Genomic DNA, 15,699 nt, shown 5'->3' on the forward strand with positions numbered 1-15,699 from the left:
CATAGATGAAGTATTTGTGGGTGGTTTCACAAGCTCCGTTGGGAAATAAGACTTATGAGTGCTGCAGTGCACCTGAAGGGTTTCACCAAAACACAGTTAGAAGCAGATAAAGAAGAAGATGATTCAGGTTCATGAAGCACTGGGGAGAGTACCTGCTGTACTGAGTTAGTGTCAGCATTCTTGCTGGCATTAAGTAAGAAGGGATGCTGCATACGAGGAGTTCAGTCTTAAATGTCCAAACATACACCTGACACCTGCTTCTTTTTCTTTGTTGAGTACTTTAAAGGGTAACTTTCCACTTGTTTTCTTCTTGACTTTTAGGGAGGAGTGCTTTCTCTTTATTAAGCATTTCATCTTAGTATTTTGTTTATAGGACCCTCTTTGAACTTTCTGCTAAATATATCCCTCTTTGAAGCCTAACTGATGCTTTGAAAACAAGCCTTTCTACCACGAGTCATATCAATTACCCTCTTCTTTTGACATTGCTCCCATTTTAATGAGTGTCCACATCACATGTTATATTAAAGAGGCTTGGCCCACTGTTCTCTCTGATCCACCTCAGGGGTTCCCTGAGGATACATAGGCCAGTGTTGTCCTTACTTTACCTTTTCATGGTCAGAAATCAACTGCCAGCGGGCATCAGCGGAGCGTGAACCTTCGTTTTTCTTATTACTGGTTGAGTCTTCGCTCACCTTTTCTTAATGAGACTCGCATAAATGACCAAGAACATGACCTGGAGGCTGGAATGATAATAGTAATGATAAATCTTTACTCTGCACCCTTACTGCAGCTTAGGTCAGGGTGAGAGTCTGACATATGCTACCATTAAACATACATACTGAAATTTATTAAACATGAACTTGTCCTAATCTGCTCTCCTTCCCTTACCGCCCTTGCTCCTGCATCTCTTTTCCATACTGAAACTATGAGATACCGTCCTTTAGTCTGTCGAGCTCCATTTTTGTCAGTTTTGCTATTTGAAACAATGTTGAGTGCGATGGATTTGAATACATGGACTTGGTAAAGGGTAACCAGACCTGATCTTGTACAGTGCTTTTCTAATGGTCTTAAAGCACTCATCACACTGCAGGCCAAACGTACCCATTTATACCCATTCACTCACTGCTTCATACATATTCACTGTTACGGCCTCTTAAAAATTATTCATTTAAACTAGGAAAAATAAGGCTCGTATCAAAAGAGACCATAACATATATAAAAGGACACAGATAAATGGGTTGAGTTTCAAAATAATCCAAGCTTTATTTTAACAAACAGGTCAATTAATTAATTAAACATTAATCAAATCAATGAAATAAAAAGGGCTGCACCGGCCAAAAAGAACAAAAGAGGGGTGGTGGACGTGCCTAACCTCGCAATGGGCCATTGGACCAGCCACCACCTCAAACTAAAACTACCTAACCAAAAGAACTAACTATTTAATCAAGAAAAGAACACAACGAGAAAATAGGACTACCGACGACTACAGCCAAACTAAAACAACAAAACCCAGCAATCTAAACATGCCTGGGGAGGGAGGAAAAGGAGAACAAGAAACAAAACGCTTGGTTAAACCGAACGAATTAATACTAAACGAAAAAGAGTTACTCAAATACCAAGAAAACAAACCTCCTTGCGTGCTTCTCCATGAGAGTGTCACGGGTGCCTGGCCCAGCTCTGCTCTCTCTGCTCTGCCATGTTCCTCTCCCCTGCTGCTCTAATACCCCCCCCTCCACCCTGAGTGCTAACAGCACACAGGTGTGCTGCAGCCCGCAGGTAGGGGGAGGAGGGAGATCAGAGAGAGCAGGGAGAGAGGAAACATGCAGAGCCAGGCACACGTAACACCCCCACCCTAAAATGTTGGATGCATGTTCGCCCCAAACATGCATTCAACATAAACGAGACAGCGCGTCTGCCAATACGTTTTTAACGCCTTTAATGTGCTTTATCTCTAAATTAAATGACTGTAATAAAAGGGACCAGCGCATTATTCTTTGGTTAGAGTGTCTCATTTGATTGCCATTGAAGCCATTGACTCGACAATTGGAGCAAATTTGGACACATTGTCATGTGACTGGAGGACCTTTTGGTTGAGAGACAACCACCACTCATCACTTGGCCACATTTAGAAACCAGACATCAACTTTTTGTTCACTAAAGATTTTTAGGAACAACAGCAGCTCAGCCACGAAGCGGAAGACCATATAAAATCAAAGACTGGGGTCAACGACTGGTAAGGCATATGGTGCTTAAAAGTTTGGCGAAGACCTGCCTGACTGCATTGTGCCAACTGGGAAGTTTGGTGGAGGAGGGATAACAGTACAGGGCGTTTTTTCAGTGTTTAGGCTAAGCCCCTTATCTCCAGTGGAGGGCAGTTTCAATACTTCAGCATGCCAAGACATTTTAGTTGGTGGAAGGCCCTTTTATATCCCAACATGATGATTCCACTGCTAAAGAATGGAGGCTGTTGTAGCTGCAAAAGGGGGACCAACTCCACACTGGAGTATAATGTTAGTCCCTGTTAGGGTAATGATCAGGTGGCTGAATACTTTTGTGCATATCGTGTCGATAAGTTAAGCTACAGCTGTAGCTCAGTTAGGAAATTGAACTGCACAAATGTCATTGTCATAGTATGCTTTTACAGCAGGGAAATCAATTTATTGACTGAGGAGATGTGTCAAACTCTGCTAAGGTTAGTGGCAAAACCAGAGACAGCTGTACTTAACATATCACAGAAATCCAATGCGAGATAACCCCATAGCTCAGGGGTGTCAAACTCAAGGCCTGTGGAGCAGTTAAATCTGGCCCGCAAGATTTCTATTTATATTGTATATTTTATATATGTTTCTGTTATGACTGGCCCATCAGTGTGAGGTTTGCTGATCTCACAAGTAAAAAAACGTAAAGTTATCCTTGATGATTTAAGATATCCTTGTTAAGTCATACAATCTGAAAAAGTAAGGAGCAAAAATAATTAGATAAAAAATCAGGAATATGGGAAAATAAATTAGTTTGTATTATTTCACATTTTCAATTTTGCATCTCATAATTAGGACTCAAACTTAGGATTCTGACTTTTTATTTTGTACTTTAAACATTTCAACTCATAATTTTGACTTCTTGTATAATATTTAGAACTTTTACATTCTAATTTTAAATTTTAAGTCATATTTTGACCTTTTTAACTAATTTTTTATATTTCACCTCATATTTTCAACAGCTAACTTTGACTTTATAATCCCATAGTTTGACATTTTAGACACTCCATTTAAAAATTGGATTCATATTTTGACCTTTTAAAATTATGATTTTGACTTTCTTGCTAATATATTTGCCTTTTAAAAACATGATTTTTCAATTTCAAATTCCTGTTTTGACCTATATGGACTTATAAATGTACTTTTCTCCAATTTAGAGCCTTTAAACCTTTTTTTTTTCATTTCAAAATCATTTATCATCAGTGCTAAGTTTTTTTTTTTTTCATATTCTCTAACTGGTGAAATGAGGTTGACAGTTTGTGGTTAAAACGTTAACCCTGTAGGCCCTCAGGTCAGACCTGAATCCAGAATCCCCTGCTGTGATTGAGTTTGACACCCCTGCCGTAGCCTGTGGTATTGTTTGAAGGTGAGACAGGGACTTCTGCTATGTCTTTGCATTAATTACTGCAAAGAACACCTTCCTCATTATAGCAGGAAGCTAAATTGTTACATATTGATCAGTGAAGACATGGGCAAATTTTCCTGCCCCACACATTTTATACACACCTTGTGCTTTATTTTTGGTAATGCTAAGATGAACACTTTACCACTATCTTATGGTGATATCCAAAGGCAGATGACAACGTGACTTATATAGCATTTATGCTCATCAACTTCTGCCCTGGCATGGAGGCTGTGGAGCATTCTCAGAACACCAAGTCCAGTCCAGTTTGACTGATGCAAGGGAAAATCACTTTTTAAATTGTTTATTTAGGTGCATTAGTCCAACCTCTAGAAAGCTGATTAAGTAGGATTTCAGTCAGACGAGCATGTTTAGGTGCATTTTATAAGTCCAGTTTTTGTCATATTTACTATGCTTTGACTCTAAATGCATGTAAACAAACTGGCAGTACTAAAACATTGCTATTAGTTATAAAATCCTTTAATGGCAAAAATAACACTGCATATCTTAAAAAAAATTTTCCCAAGTGTCAGGTGTATAAGTGCAACTTTACATTCCAGTGCTTATTCTTTTAAATTTTTATGGGGTTTTTTGCTTCCTGTGATTAAAGTTAATTTTCACCTTGCAGGAAGGTCACAGAGAGAAACAGCTCTCAGAGATCCAACATTTGTTAAAGCAAACTTCAGATGGGTTAAACATCAGTCCCTAACCTTGGTCCTACAGAGAGGAGCATTATTCATGCTCGCTGTGCTACCTTCCTTCCAACAGGCGCTGAATGTCATGTATTTGAAAATGATTTGAGACATCTAATTTGTCTCCGTCTCTCTTAATTTCACCCACCACTAGCTTGAAATTGTGTTTAAAAGAAGTAGAAAGACCTGAAAAAGTGAAAAGTATATTTGTTTGTAGAATAATTGAGAAATGGTTAATGAAGTGTTCAGAGGAAGAAAACAAATGAATAAAATGGCATTCTTAAAAACACTGTCACCGTTATCATACATTTCAATGCTGTCAAATTGCAGGGAATCATAGAAATGGACATGGCAATAATATTTGACACTCCCACCATCTTATTTATATTCAAACTAAAAAATCTCTACTAATGTCTGAAATAATGGTATAGATTTCAGGCTGATGGCATCAGTGACAGTAACTACATGTTCTGTTATAATATTCTCTTTCTTGGCCTCATGGCTGCACTACAAGCCTCAGGTCAAATCTTTCCCCTCTTGCTGAATTCATAATGTAAAGCCACTGCATGATCAGTAAATGGGATGTGCAAATGTAAGACTAATATATGATTTAGGAGGAGGGTGTTCTATACATTCTTCATGAATAATGTACAAATGTAGATGTAGTGGAGCAGGGCTTTATTTGAATATATCTTCAGAGTTTTAGTCCCTGTGGATGGAATATACTATATTTTCTAGAAAATGTGCACCTTTTTCAACTAGATAAGCATAAATGCAATGAATGGATTTCTCCTCCTGGTTGCTGTATGTCTCTGCGATAGTACAACCAAGCAACTTGCTCCTAGTCTGATATTATTATTTCCCAGTGCATGCTGGGATAAGTTCTATAGGTCACTGCAGCCGTGGACAGCAGAGTCAATACAGAAAATGGATGGGTGAATAGATGACTAATTGATGTATACAGCAGAGTGTGAATGGAGTAAACGAATCGAAGTGAAACCACTGAGGAACATGTGGGCAAAGGGTTGGAGAAAGAGTCAGATCATTCATTAAGAAAAGAAAACACCACAATGTAGAAATATTGTTGCAAATAAAGTCCTGCATTCATAATGTTAAAATCTCTCTTACTTTAAAAGGAATAGTGTCTTTATATTCAGTGTAGTATGATTCAGCTACTTAACATGTTTTTTCTTGGCTTCATAGATCCATGTGAACAGTTGTTCGGTGTTGTTTTAGGTGTGAGACATTAGTTCAGTAGGTAAGGTCTGGCTCCATATATGGAGGCTATGTCACAGCTTTTACCAGGTGAGTGTGCTGCTTGTTGGCTGTCTCTCCCTGCTGTTACAGCCCTGTTTTTCTTCATACGCTTTACTTCAATACATCCTGCAAGGACTTGATTCATCAAATGCTTCAAACAGGGAAAATGTCAAGATGAAAGTACTCTGTGCAAAAAAGGTGATTTTTTTTTTTTTTTTTTTTCCTACAGGAATGCAAAGCTGTAGGGGCTGCACAGTGGCGCAGGGGTTAGCGCTGTTGCCTCACAGCAAGAAGGTCCCTGGTTCAGATACCTGTCAGGGCCTTTCTGTGCAGAGTTTGCATGTTCTCCCTCGTGCATGTGTGGGTTCTCTCCGGGTTGTCTGGCTTCCTCCCACCACCAAAAACATGCCCATCAGGTTAATTGGTGACTCTTAATTGGCCATAGGTGTGAGAGTGAGTGTGCCTGGTTGTCTGTCTCTATGTACCCCGCCTCTAGCCCAGTGACAGCTGGGATAGGCTCCAGCTCCCCCGCGACCCTCTACAGGGTATAAATGGATGGATGCACGGATGGATTTCCTTTGCTTTAATAATATTTAGAATGTTGTATATTATACAACCCCAATTCCAAAAAAGTTGGGGCGCTGTGTAAAATATAATTAAAACTATAATATTTGATTTGCAAATCTCATTAACCCATATTTTATTCACAACTGAAAATAACACATCTGAGGTATTTTAACATTTCAAGAAAAATATTAGCTCATTATGAATTTAATGACGGCAACATATCTCAAAAAAGTAGGAACATTGCGCAGCAGGTTTTCTGAATGTGTTTGCAGTTTTGCTTTGAGGAACATTTTTCTGAAATTTGAGAATTCTCAAAAACAGTTTTTCAAAGACTGGTGACCCTCCACTCATCTTTAATTCTAGAAACTCTGCCTCTTTAAAATGCTGCTTTTGTACCCCGTCATGTTACAGACCTGTTTCCAATTGGCCTTATTCATTGCCAAATGCTTCTGCAGCTGTTTTTACGAGATTTACAAATCATTGCATTCTGTTTTTATTCATATTTTACATAGTGCCCTAACTTTTGGGGAATTGGGGTTGTACCTTTAAGTCAGGGGTGTCAAACTGAAGGCCCGGGGGCCGAATCCGGCCCGTGGAGCTGTTAAATCCGGCCCGCAAGATCCCTATATAATTTAAATTTTTAAGTCATGTTTTGTCCTTTTTAACTAATTATTATGTATTTTATTTCATATTTTCAAATCCTTACTTTAAATGTATAATCCCATACTTTGACCTTTTAAACTCAGAATCATAAATTGACTTTTAATTTCATGATTACAAATCCTTTTTCATATTTTGACCTTTTTAATTCAAATTTTTGACTTTCTTTCTTATATATTTGCCTTTAAAAAACATGATTTTTCAATGTACTTTTCTCAGATTGTGAGCCTTTAAACTTTTCTTTTTAACTTTTTTGACCTCAAAATCATTTATCATTGGTGCAAAGTTTTGTTTTGTTTTGTTTTGTTTTGTTTTGTTTTGTTTTGTTTTGTTTGCATATTTTATTACTGGTGAAATGAGGTTGACATTTTATGGTTAAAAAAATGTGAGTCTGTTAGGCCCTTAGACTAGATCTGAATCCAGTATCAGGCCCCTGCTGTGATTGAGTTTGACACCCCTGCTTTAAGTGTTTTATTTGGTTAAATTGTACGGCGCTTGTGCATTGCAGTACATATTTTTATCAACTGTAACATAAGTGAGAGGGTGTGTTGATGTATGAAGTGTAGGAAGTGATTTTTTAATTCCCTGGTGTCTTCTGCATAAGTATCCTGCACATATTAATAACAGTATTATGGTTTACCCTGACCACAGGTGCCCTCTTACCACTGCTGCAACTTCTCCCACTATGCTCTCCACTCCCTTCCTCTACCAACCACCCCCACCTTCATAATCCCATCAGAGCACCGAGGCAATCCCGGGTGAGCAGGTCGATGGAAGGGTTTTGTACCTGGAGGCAAACCTTCCTCTGGCCTCTAAGAAACTCACTGTGAAAGCAGGGAGCTCAGCGTGTATTTAAGTGAAAGTCCTGTTAACCCCCATTACCCTCTGCAGCACTGTACTGCTGGATTAGCAGAATACAAATAGCACCTCCTGCCCCCCCATCCTCAACACCCCATCTCCCATACACCATCTACCAAAGAGTTGCTGACTATAAGAAAGAGAGAAATATGATTTGGGGCCATGCAGGTGTTTACTGCATGCTGAACAGAGTTCTGCTCCTCATTATGCAAGCCTTAATAGAGGGAATACGTTACATTTTTAACTACGGGGGAGGAGGGTGATGAAACACACCACTGAAATGTTACCACTTGATTCCATGTGACCTTGGCTTGCAGAAGCTCAGATCATGGTGTGAAACAAGGGAAACGCCAGAGGGTTTGGAGGCTAATTAATAATTAATAGTTCAATGCTTCTTTGTATCTGCGTTTGGAAGTGTGAAATCAAAAGGCATTACAAATCAACAGGCGCTGGTCTGCTAGGAGCCAGAAACTGCCCTCACTGTTAAACCTCCCAAAACTGGAACTGGAGATGCTGTTAATAACTTTGGAGAACAACGGAGTCAGCTCTGTTTGAAGAAACAAAAGAAACAGCTCCTGCAAATAAAAAGATCACTTTTGTCCATGTTGTTTCCTGCAGTCCAGAGAAACATGAATGTGATCTAAGGGAATAACATAAATCTAGACCATTTCTAAACATTTAAAGTCCCTGTTAAGTCATAAAAAAATCTGTATTCAGGTTTGTTGTATGATAGGCCACTGTGTTATAAACCACCACACCAAAATTCACTCATAAAAACATGTCTAAGTTTAAAAAATCAAGCTTCAAATCAAGAAAAACGAGGCAATAAAATCTGCTCCAGGATGGTGTGGGCGTGGCGGTTGAATGAGGTAAAGCCACGCCCACTCAGGAGTATCTTCTCACATACTAAATGCTTCTGATCAGAGTGCAGCTGCCTGGCTCTGTGCCAGAGCAGAGAGCTAGAAGTCAGGGGTTATTTTTACTGTTTTCTGGCACAAATCTCTCCATTATATTTTTTATTTACCTCTCAATGAAGAAAAACACAACACAGCATGACTTTAAATGAAGGCAGTGACATCAGCTAACAACAGACAGTAAACTGAGATGAACTGCTCAGTGATTTTATAGCACTGTAGCGTTAGTGGGGTGGGGTGATTTCCAAAGGGAGCAGTAATGTCAAGCCAGGAAAGAGGTGAACAACTTTCTAGCAGTCTAAATCCAAAATTCAGTCACACATAGATCTCAGTGTTTTCAAATGTTTACAGCAACCATACTCCAACATATCTCGTGTGTTAGGACTCAAAGTTTGGATCTACTTAACAGAGACTTTAATCAGCCTTGTTGAACTTTATCTCTAGGGGCATGTCAAGACTGATTGAAGGCCAAGACCAGGTCAGTACAACTCCCAGACATTTGCATTCCAATGGAATCACCCACAAGAAACAACTTAAGATTTATTTACATGATGTCTTACATGCTTGCATATTTTTGTCTTGACATAACGGGCAGTAATTCTCCAAACTGTATTTTATTGTCTTGCGCATCAAAAGATTTAAGGATAAATTCAAGCTCCTTCAGTTTGTGAACAGTGCAAAGTTTGGAACAAGTGTTGTATCAAGATTTACTTATTCATTACTGTAATTTGGATATAATCTGATAAAAACCAATTGCAGAGTCTCATCCAGAACAATGTAGTTTACACTTATTTTATTGCTCATTCATTTTTCGTATTTGCATTGCAGCAGGAGGCTGCACCGTCAACTTAGGACCAAGTGTATGTTCATCAGTGGCAAAATATAATTGGTACTGTGTCATATATGAACCCTGGGAAAGGGTCCATAACTTTAAGTGCTCTCTGTTTGAGACCATAGGTTGTATAAAACATGGATATTGTCTCTGTGACGTCAACTCCTTTTGTTTTTTAAAAAGCACACTTTTTAAGCCTATTGATGGCTGTTGTCATTTTGGAAATATCTCTATCTCTCCATCATAGGGATTGGCGATTATGGCAAAAGTCAAAATCACAATTAATTGAACTTTTTACCTCGATTATAAATAATGAACGATTATTCCACCCCCAACATCCTACTCCGTTTGTTCTGAAAATACTTGTATAATTTAAAACAAATAACTGAAAGGAACAGGCACAATTTATGGTTATTTATTGAAACAATTGAATTCAAAACGCACATCAGCTAAAATTTAAATCTTTTTTGTAAAAAGTCAAATTTTCCAAGAGAGTAGAAAATAAACAACTTGTATTTTTTCCTAACAAAATCATTTTTTATACAGTTATATAAAAAGTAGAAAATAATTTTGCTGCTCACACTGCACAGTCGTGTCCGTGTTTGAGTTTTAGCAATCCGGATGGGATGGTATCACATGACTGGTACTTCTTCTCTTGGGTTCCAGCAGGCTACATGCCCTGCGACACCTGGCTACCTATCAAGTGACTACACAGCCAGTAGTTTGTTTTTAAGGGGAAGTTACATTAGTAGAGAGAGAATTACAAGGAAAAATTGAATTAATACAGCAAATTTACATCCTTTAGAGGCTCTAAATGTCGGTTTCAATTATTTTTCGATTAATTGCCCAGCTCTACTCCATCAACTTAGTTAAACTTAGATGCAGAGCTAAGGCAGGCTTAAGCCTTTGAAGACAGCTACAACCACTGGATCAACCACACCCCTTATTATTATAATGATACGATACGTTATGATATGATACGGTACAATACGATATAATACAATGATACGATATGATGATATGATTTGATACAGTGGTAGGATATGATGATATGACATGATGATACGAAACGATACAATGATAGGATACGATGATACTATACAATAGGATGATACAATCGAAACGATACAATACAACACGACACGATACACTTTATTGTCCTCTTAGGGAAATTTGTCTTGGAATCTTACATATTTTTATTGAATTGACATTACTTTGTAGAAATCTGTTCTCACTTTGACATTAAAATGATTTTTGTTGTCAAAAAAGCCAAAATATATTGACCATAGTTGATTTCAATGAAAGGGTAAACATCTAAGGGGGTGAATAGTTTTTATAGACACTGTATGTGTTTTATGTATTCTACACTTCAGACACTTCTGTCTTGTTCTTACTGTATCTTTTCTTTTTACTTTAATAAATACATTTTTGCTTATGTTTAATGCTCAACTGAATGCTCTTACAAAGGTTAAACAGTTGTTCCCAGTAACCTCTGGCTGTAAATCTGGCTTTTTTTTTCAGAAGTGTGTTTACTTTGCTGCATAGTTTTACAGCTTCATGCACGTTGAGGACATAAAGCTCTTCATAAGATGCTGATTGATTGATAAATCCATTTTCCAGAACTCTGCCAGTACAAACAAGGAGATCACAGATATAGGATTGATGCTGAGGAAAAGCTATTTATCTAATTACTCATAGTGTATATAACACCACCCTGTCACACTTGAGTTAACAAACTTTACCTTAAGCATCCAGTTGGAACACGATGCTAGAGTGAAAAATACAGTGTAACTTTGAATGTTCTGTCGGCCTTTGCTCCTGTCCTCTTCATCTCTACCTCCCTAATGTGCTTCTCTTTGTCTTCTCACATTGCCTTTTTTATTCTCTCCTTCATTTTAGCTCTCCTCTTTTCATCACTCACTCTCCTTTCATTCATTCTTCCATTTTCTCCCTCTGTCACGCCCGCCCGCTCCCTCCCTCTCAGTATCTCAGACCAATATGAAGCTGACCAATATGAGATTTCTTGGTTGATGGAGAGCCAAAGCCACTCTGTCACACCGTGTCAGAGTGTGCCTTTGTGTGTTTCCCACTCTGCTGCCGTGCAGCTGCAGGTTTGTGTTTGAAATAGTGTGTTTTCTATGGGTGTTTGTGCATCTTTGTCAGTGTGCATGTGTGCAGTTCTCCGGCCGCCGGCTGTCACTCTAATCCCGTGTCTATGTGAGGCAGAGATGCTGGAGATAACGATGTGTGCTACTGTACTGCCCAGGCTTGTGTTTCAGCGGAGCTTCAATTAAAGTGAGCTGACTCCTGGGAGAGGTGGCCGTACGCCATGCAGCAGACACTCTATTCCCTGTGAGTGATCAAATGGTTCCTTGCTGCAAATCACTTGACAGCACCCAAACTGATGGAAAATAGCGATGCAGTCACCCAAAACACATGCACACAAACTAAATGGGCCTCACTCTTTGCACATTGCTGAACTCACTTCTAAATCTGCATTATGACTGGGACTCTGGGAATACCTGCACACTGAAAATTACATTTTATAGCAATTTACCTCTGTAAGATTTGCATAGCTGCACCTCCAGAGCAGGAATTGCTAAACTTCATCGTCGTTCGCTTCACAGCATCCATACTATTGCCACCTCAAGTCGAATGGTTGCGTATTTTGATGGTTATTAATCATCGTGGCATTTCATTTTTTGCAGCTTATCCCTCTGAGAGCTTACAGAATGTCGCTGTCGTGTAACATCGGCTCACCTTCTCCTGGGGAATAGATGTACTTATGCTGAAAGCCTCTATGACTCTTAACATAGCAGCTGCACTGAGTCTGTTTGTCTCCTGAGGTCATAAACTAAATCTAAATGTTTACAGCTGGCACAGAAAGTGGAGAGATTCTCAGCGGGACACTCCTTTGACCTGCATTATAGAGTTTGTTATTTAAAGAGCAATCGCCATCTAACCTGGTTTTATTAGATCGATAATTCTTATACTTTCAATGCTGCAGAACTTCTAAAAAGTAAAAAAAAAAAACACCTGCTTACTAGGCATTTTATGTGTTAATAAATGTTATTATAAAACAGTAAATATGCTGTACTATTTTCTAGAGAGTCAGTATGATAAATGTGTTCAATTACAGGGATATAGTTCACGTTTTTATAAACCAGCATGATAGGTGAAATAGAAAAAGACTGATGTTGAATGATAAACGTTAAAGATCATCTCCTGAAGAAATCTGATATAATTAAACACTCTATACAACTGTTGTTTTTTGAGTGGAGTCTTTGAAGGTCAAGATTGAACATTCGTCTCTTTTACTCCCATATATTTCAGTATAGTTTGCTTTCATTATGGCATGATGTAGAGCAAAATCATTTAAAGCTTTTTTACAACCCCAATTCCAGAGAATTTGGGTCACTGTGTAAAATTAGCATGATAATATGCACAATAAAACATTATATCAGATGTTGAAACTGAGACATTTTATCATTGTATGCAAAATATCATATTCTGAAGAAAGGATGCTACACATGGTAAACATGGCGCTGCTTTGGGATGTGTTTCTGCCATCAAATCCAAGATGAGCTAATATTTGCCATGAAATGTTAAAATATCTCAGTTTCAACATCTGACATGTTGTTTATGTTCTACTGTGAACAAAATAAAAGTTTATGAGATTTGCAGATCATTTTTTTATTTACATCTTACACAGTGTCCCAACTTTTTTGGAATTGGTTGTAAATACATTATACATTATTGTGGAAAAGTGCACTCATACCCAGAAAAAATGTCTACATGTGTGCCGTCTTTGTCAGAGTTGTTTGTAGTACCTCTCAGGTGATGTACAGCTCTACATACAATAATCCTCTGTTTGTCTGCTCTAGTTTTCCTCGCCGCTGCACACAGAAGTTGCTAATTAGCTTTCTCTTTCCCCCACTTCCTTTGCTGAGCTGTGATGTAAAACAAACTAAAACCCCGTCGTTTGCTCCTTAGCCGACAGCGGCTGAGTGCTCCTCGACTTCTCTTGTTTACACACCCTAACGCGCCGTGAGTAAACCCGAAGAAAGGCTCCATCAGTATCACATGAAAAGACAGGGTTTACTCAAGTCAGCGCTCCTTAATCTTGACATGTGACGAACGACACTAATTTCCTTTCGTCTTTTCTCCTTGCGAGTGCAGCCCCGTTTTCTGATGATGTAAACACCTCGGTTTATCGTGCTGGCTTCTAAATTGCCTGAAGTGGCTGCTTCTGTAATTGCCGTTTGGAGCAGAGTGCATTTTACCGTGTGGAATAAGAAAGCACACAGATTGTGTAAATATTCTCACGAGTGCTCACATTCGATGCAGCAGTGAGAAGTATGCCGTAAATGATCCTTAAACGGTCACCCAGGGTTGTGACTTCATCACATCTCTGCACCTTGATTAAGATCTTTAGGCTGCGGCGGTAATTACCTGCCAGCCACTCGTCTTAAACACACTGCAGACCCCAGGAGACGAGCGAGGGAGGGGCTGAGGAGAAAACAAGAGGCACAACGTGGCGAAGGGACGGAAATAAGATGATGACAGAGCAGTTGGAGTGTGGGAAAAACAAGAGCTGCGGGAAATGGGATTTTTTCATTTAAATGGAGTGTTAAGTGAACAGAAAAGGAGAAATTGTAAACAGAATTAAAGCGGATTTAGATAAAGGGGGATGAAGGAAGAGGACTAAAAGGACGGATGGCAGCTGCTGATACTGAATGGGAAGTTAGAGGCAAAACTGGCTTCATCCCTTCTCAGGAAAAGTTGTACAACTTTAAATAACACACTTGTTTCATCTGTGGGTTAACTTTGTCACTCAGTTTAAGATTTGGCAGAACAAGCAAGTCTTCATTGTGTTTTTAAAACCCCTTCCTTTATTGCTGTGTAAATAGTTTCTTGCCAGCTACGTTATTGCTGTTTGTCTTAGTTTTTCCCTTCATCAGTATAAAAAGTTTAGTCAGCGAGATAGCTTAAATTAGCTGCATTTTTGCTAGCGCTACCTTGGCCTTTGAGGAGTCACAGGTTTTTCTCATGGGTCTAGTGGTTAAAGAGCGTAGTAGACCTCCGTAGTAGTGCTAGCATAGAAACAAGCTGAGCACAATCAAACGGGCTTGTATTGTCCTTTAATTCAAAGGGGAGTATCTGCAAACACTGGTTAATTTGAGTGACACTCATTCTACATTTGCACAGTTTTTATGGCAAGGATCAACAAGACAGTGTGGCTGCATACCGTAGATCTCAGACGGCCTTTCTGCAGACTATTTCTGTGAGAGTTTGCATCTGTAAGAATGGAAATACATGCTAAAACTTTAAAAAACAATATCTGATTAAAACATCTTTTAGGTTAGGGTAAAGGCAAGGGTAACGATACCAAAACTTAAAAGTATTAAGCCTGACCTTCAAAAACGTATTACAAAATGTTTAATAAAGCCGAGTCAACAGTGTGCTTACAGGAGAAACCCACATAATAAGTGTAGATTACATTGTTGTTATAAAGGTAAGCTTTGTGGATATTGGAGATTGGTAGCTATCATAGCTAAAGCTAAAGTTCACCAAGCTAAGATATCTATACTAATAAAGCTACTAAGCTCATGTAAGCCATGTAAGGTACATAGGTAAAGTAGCTTTGTTAGCTGTAGCTACATTTGCCTAATCTTATGATGCTAAAGCTAACATAGCTACACTGGCTCACATAGTAAGACCGTGCAACTCTTACAGATGGTTCATCTGAGACGCCGTATATCTCAGAAAGAAAGTGCCATAATTCGCCGATACGACATATTTCTAATTTTTTTACATTGCAAACATTTCAGAGTTTAGCTTCTTTAGCAAAAAATTAACATAGCCACATAATTAACATTACTACATAAGTCAACCAAGCTAAGTTAGCTTTAGCAAACATAAGCTTTATCAAATGTAGCTACACAGGTAATCTACATAGCCGACATAGCTGCTTTGTGCATAGATTTATTGCTGTTATCTATGTAGCTTTTGTAGCGAACAAAGCTATGTAAGGTAGGCTTGCTGCATTAGAATGTTTATATGGACGACAGTGGTTTATTTTCCTGTAAAAACTCAGCTTTATTAAATGTTTGGTAACTAGGTTAGGTTTTTATGAACTATGAACTGGGCTGTTTCTGTAGTCGGCTACATATTGCCATGTGACAATATAAGTAATGTGTAATGAGGGTTTTAGTCTTTGTATTTTAATATGTCACTTTTCTAAGTTCCTCAGTCAAGT

General features: G+C 38.6%; 1 protein-coding gene across 3 annotated transcripts in view; it reads left to right on the top strand.

Moving 5' to 3' along the window:
• Positions 1–15,699, top strand: part of samd12 (sterile alpha motif domain containing 12) — a 173,059-nt gene that overhangs the window by 117,903 nt on the left and 39,457 nt on the right. Inside the window, exon 5 of one of the 3 annotated variants that reach the window (XM_041809436.1) lies at positions 9,053–9,080. The exons of the other annotated variants lie outside the window; for them this stretch is intronic. Within the exon in view, the coding sequence (XP_041665370.1) occupies positions 9,053–9,069 (17 nt within the window). The 3' untranslated portion in view covers positions 9,070–9,080. Of the gene's footprint in view, positions 1–9,052; positions 9,081–15,699 lie in introns of those variants that run through there. 3 annotated transcript variants of the gene reach the window in all.

The sequence above is a fragment of the Cheilinus undulatus genome, linkage group 16 (genome assembly GCF_018320785.1).
Source record: "Cheilinus undulatus linkage group 16, ASM1832078v1, whole genome shotgun sequence".
Classification (NCBI taxonomy): domain Eukaryota; kingdom Metazoa; phylum Chordata; class Actinopteri; order Labriformes; family Labridae; genus Cheilinus; species Cheilinus undulatus.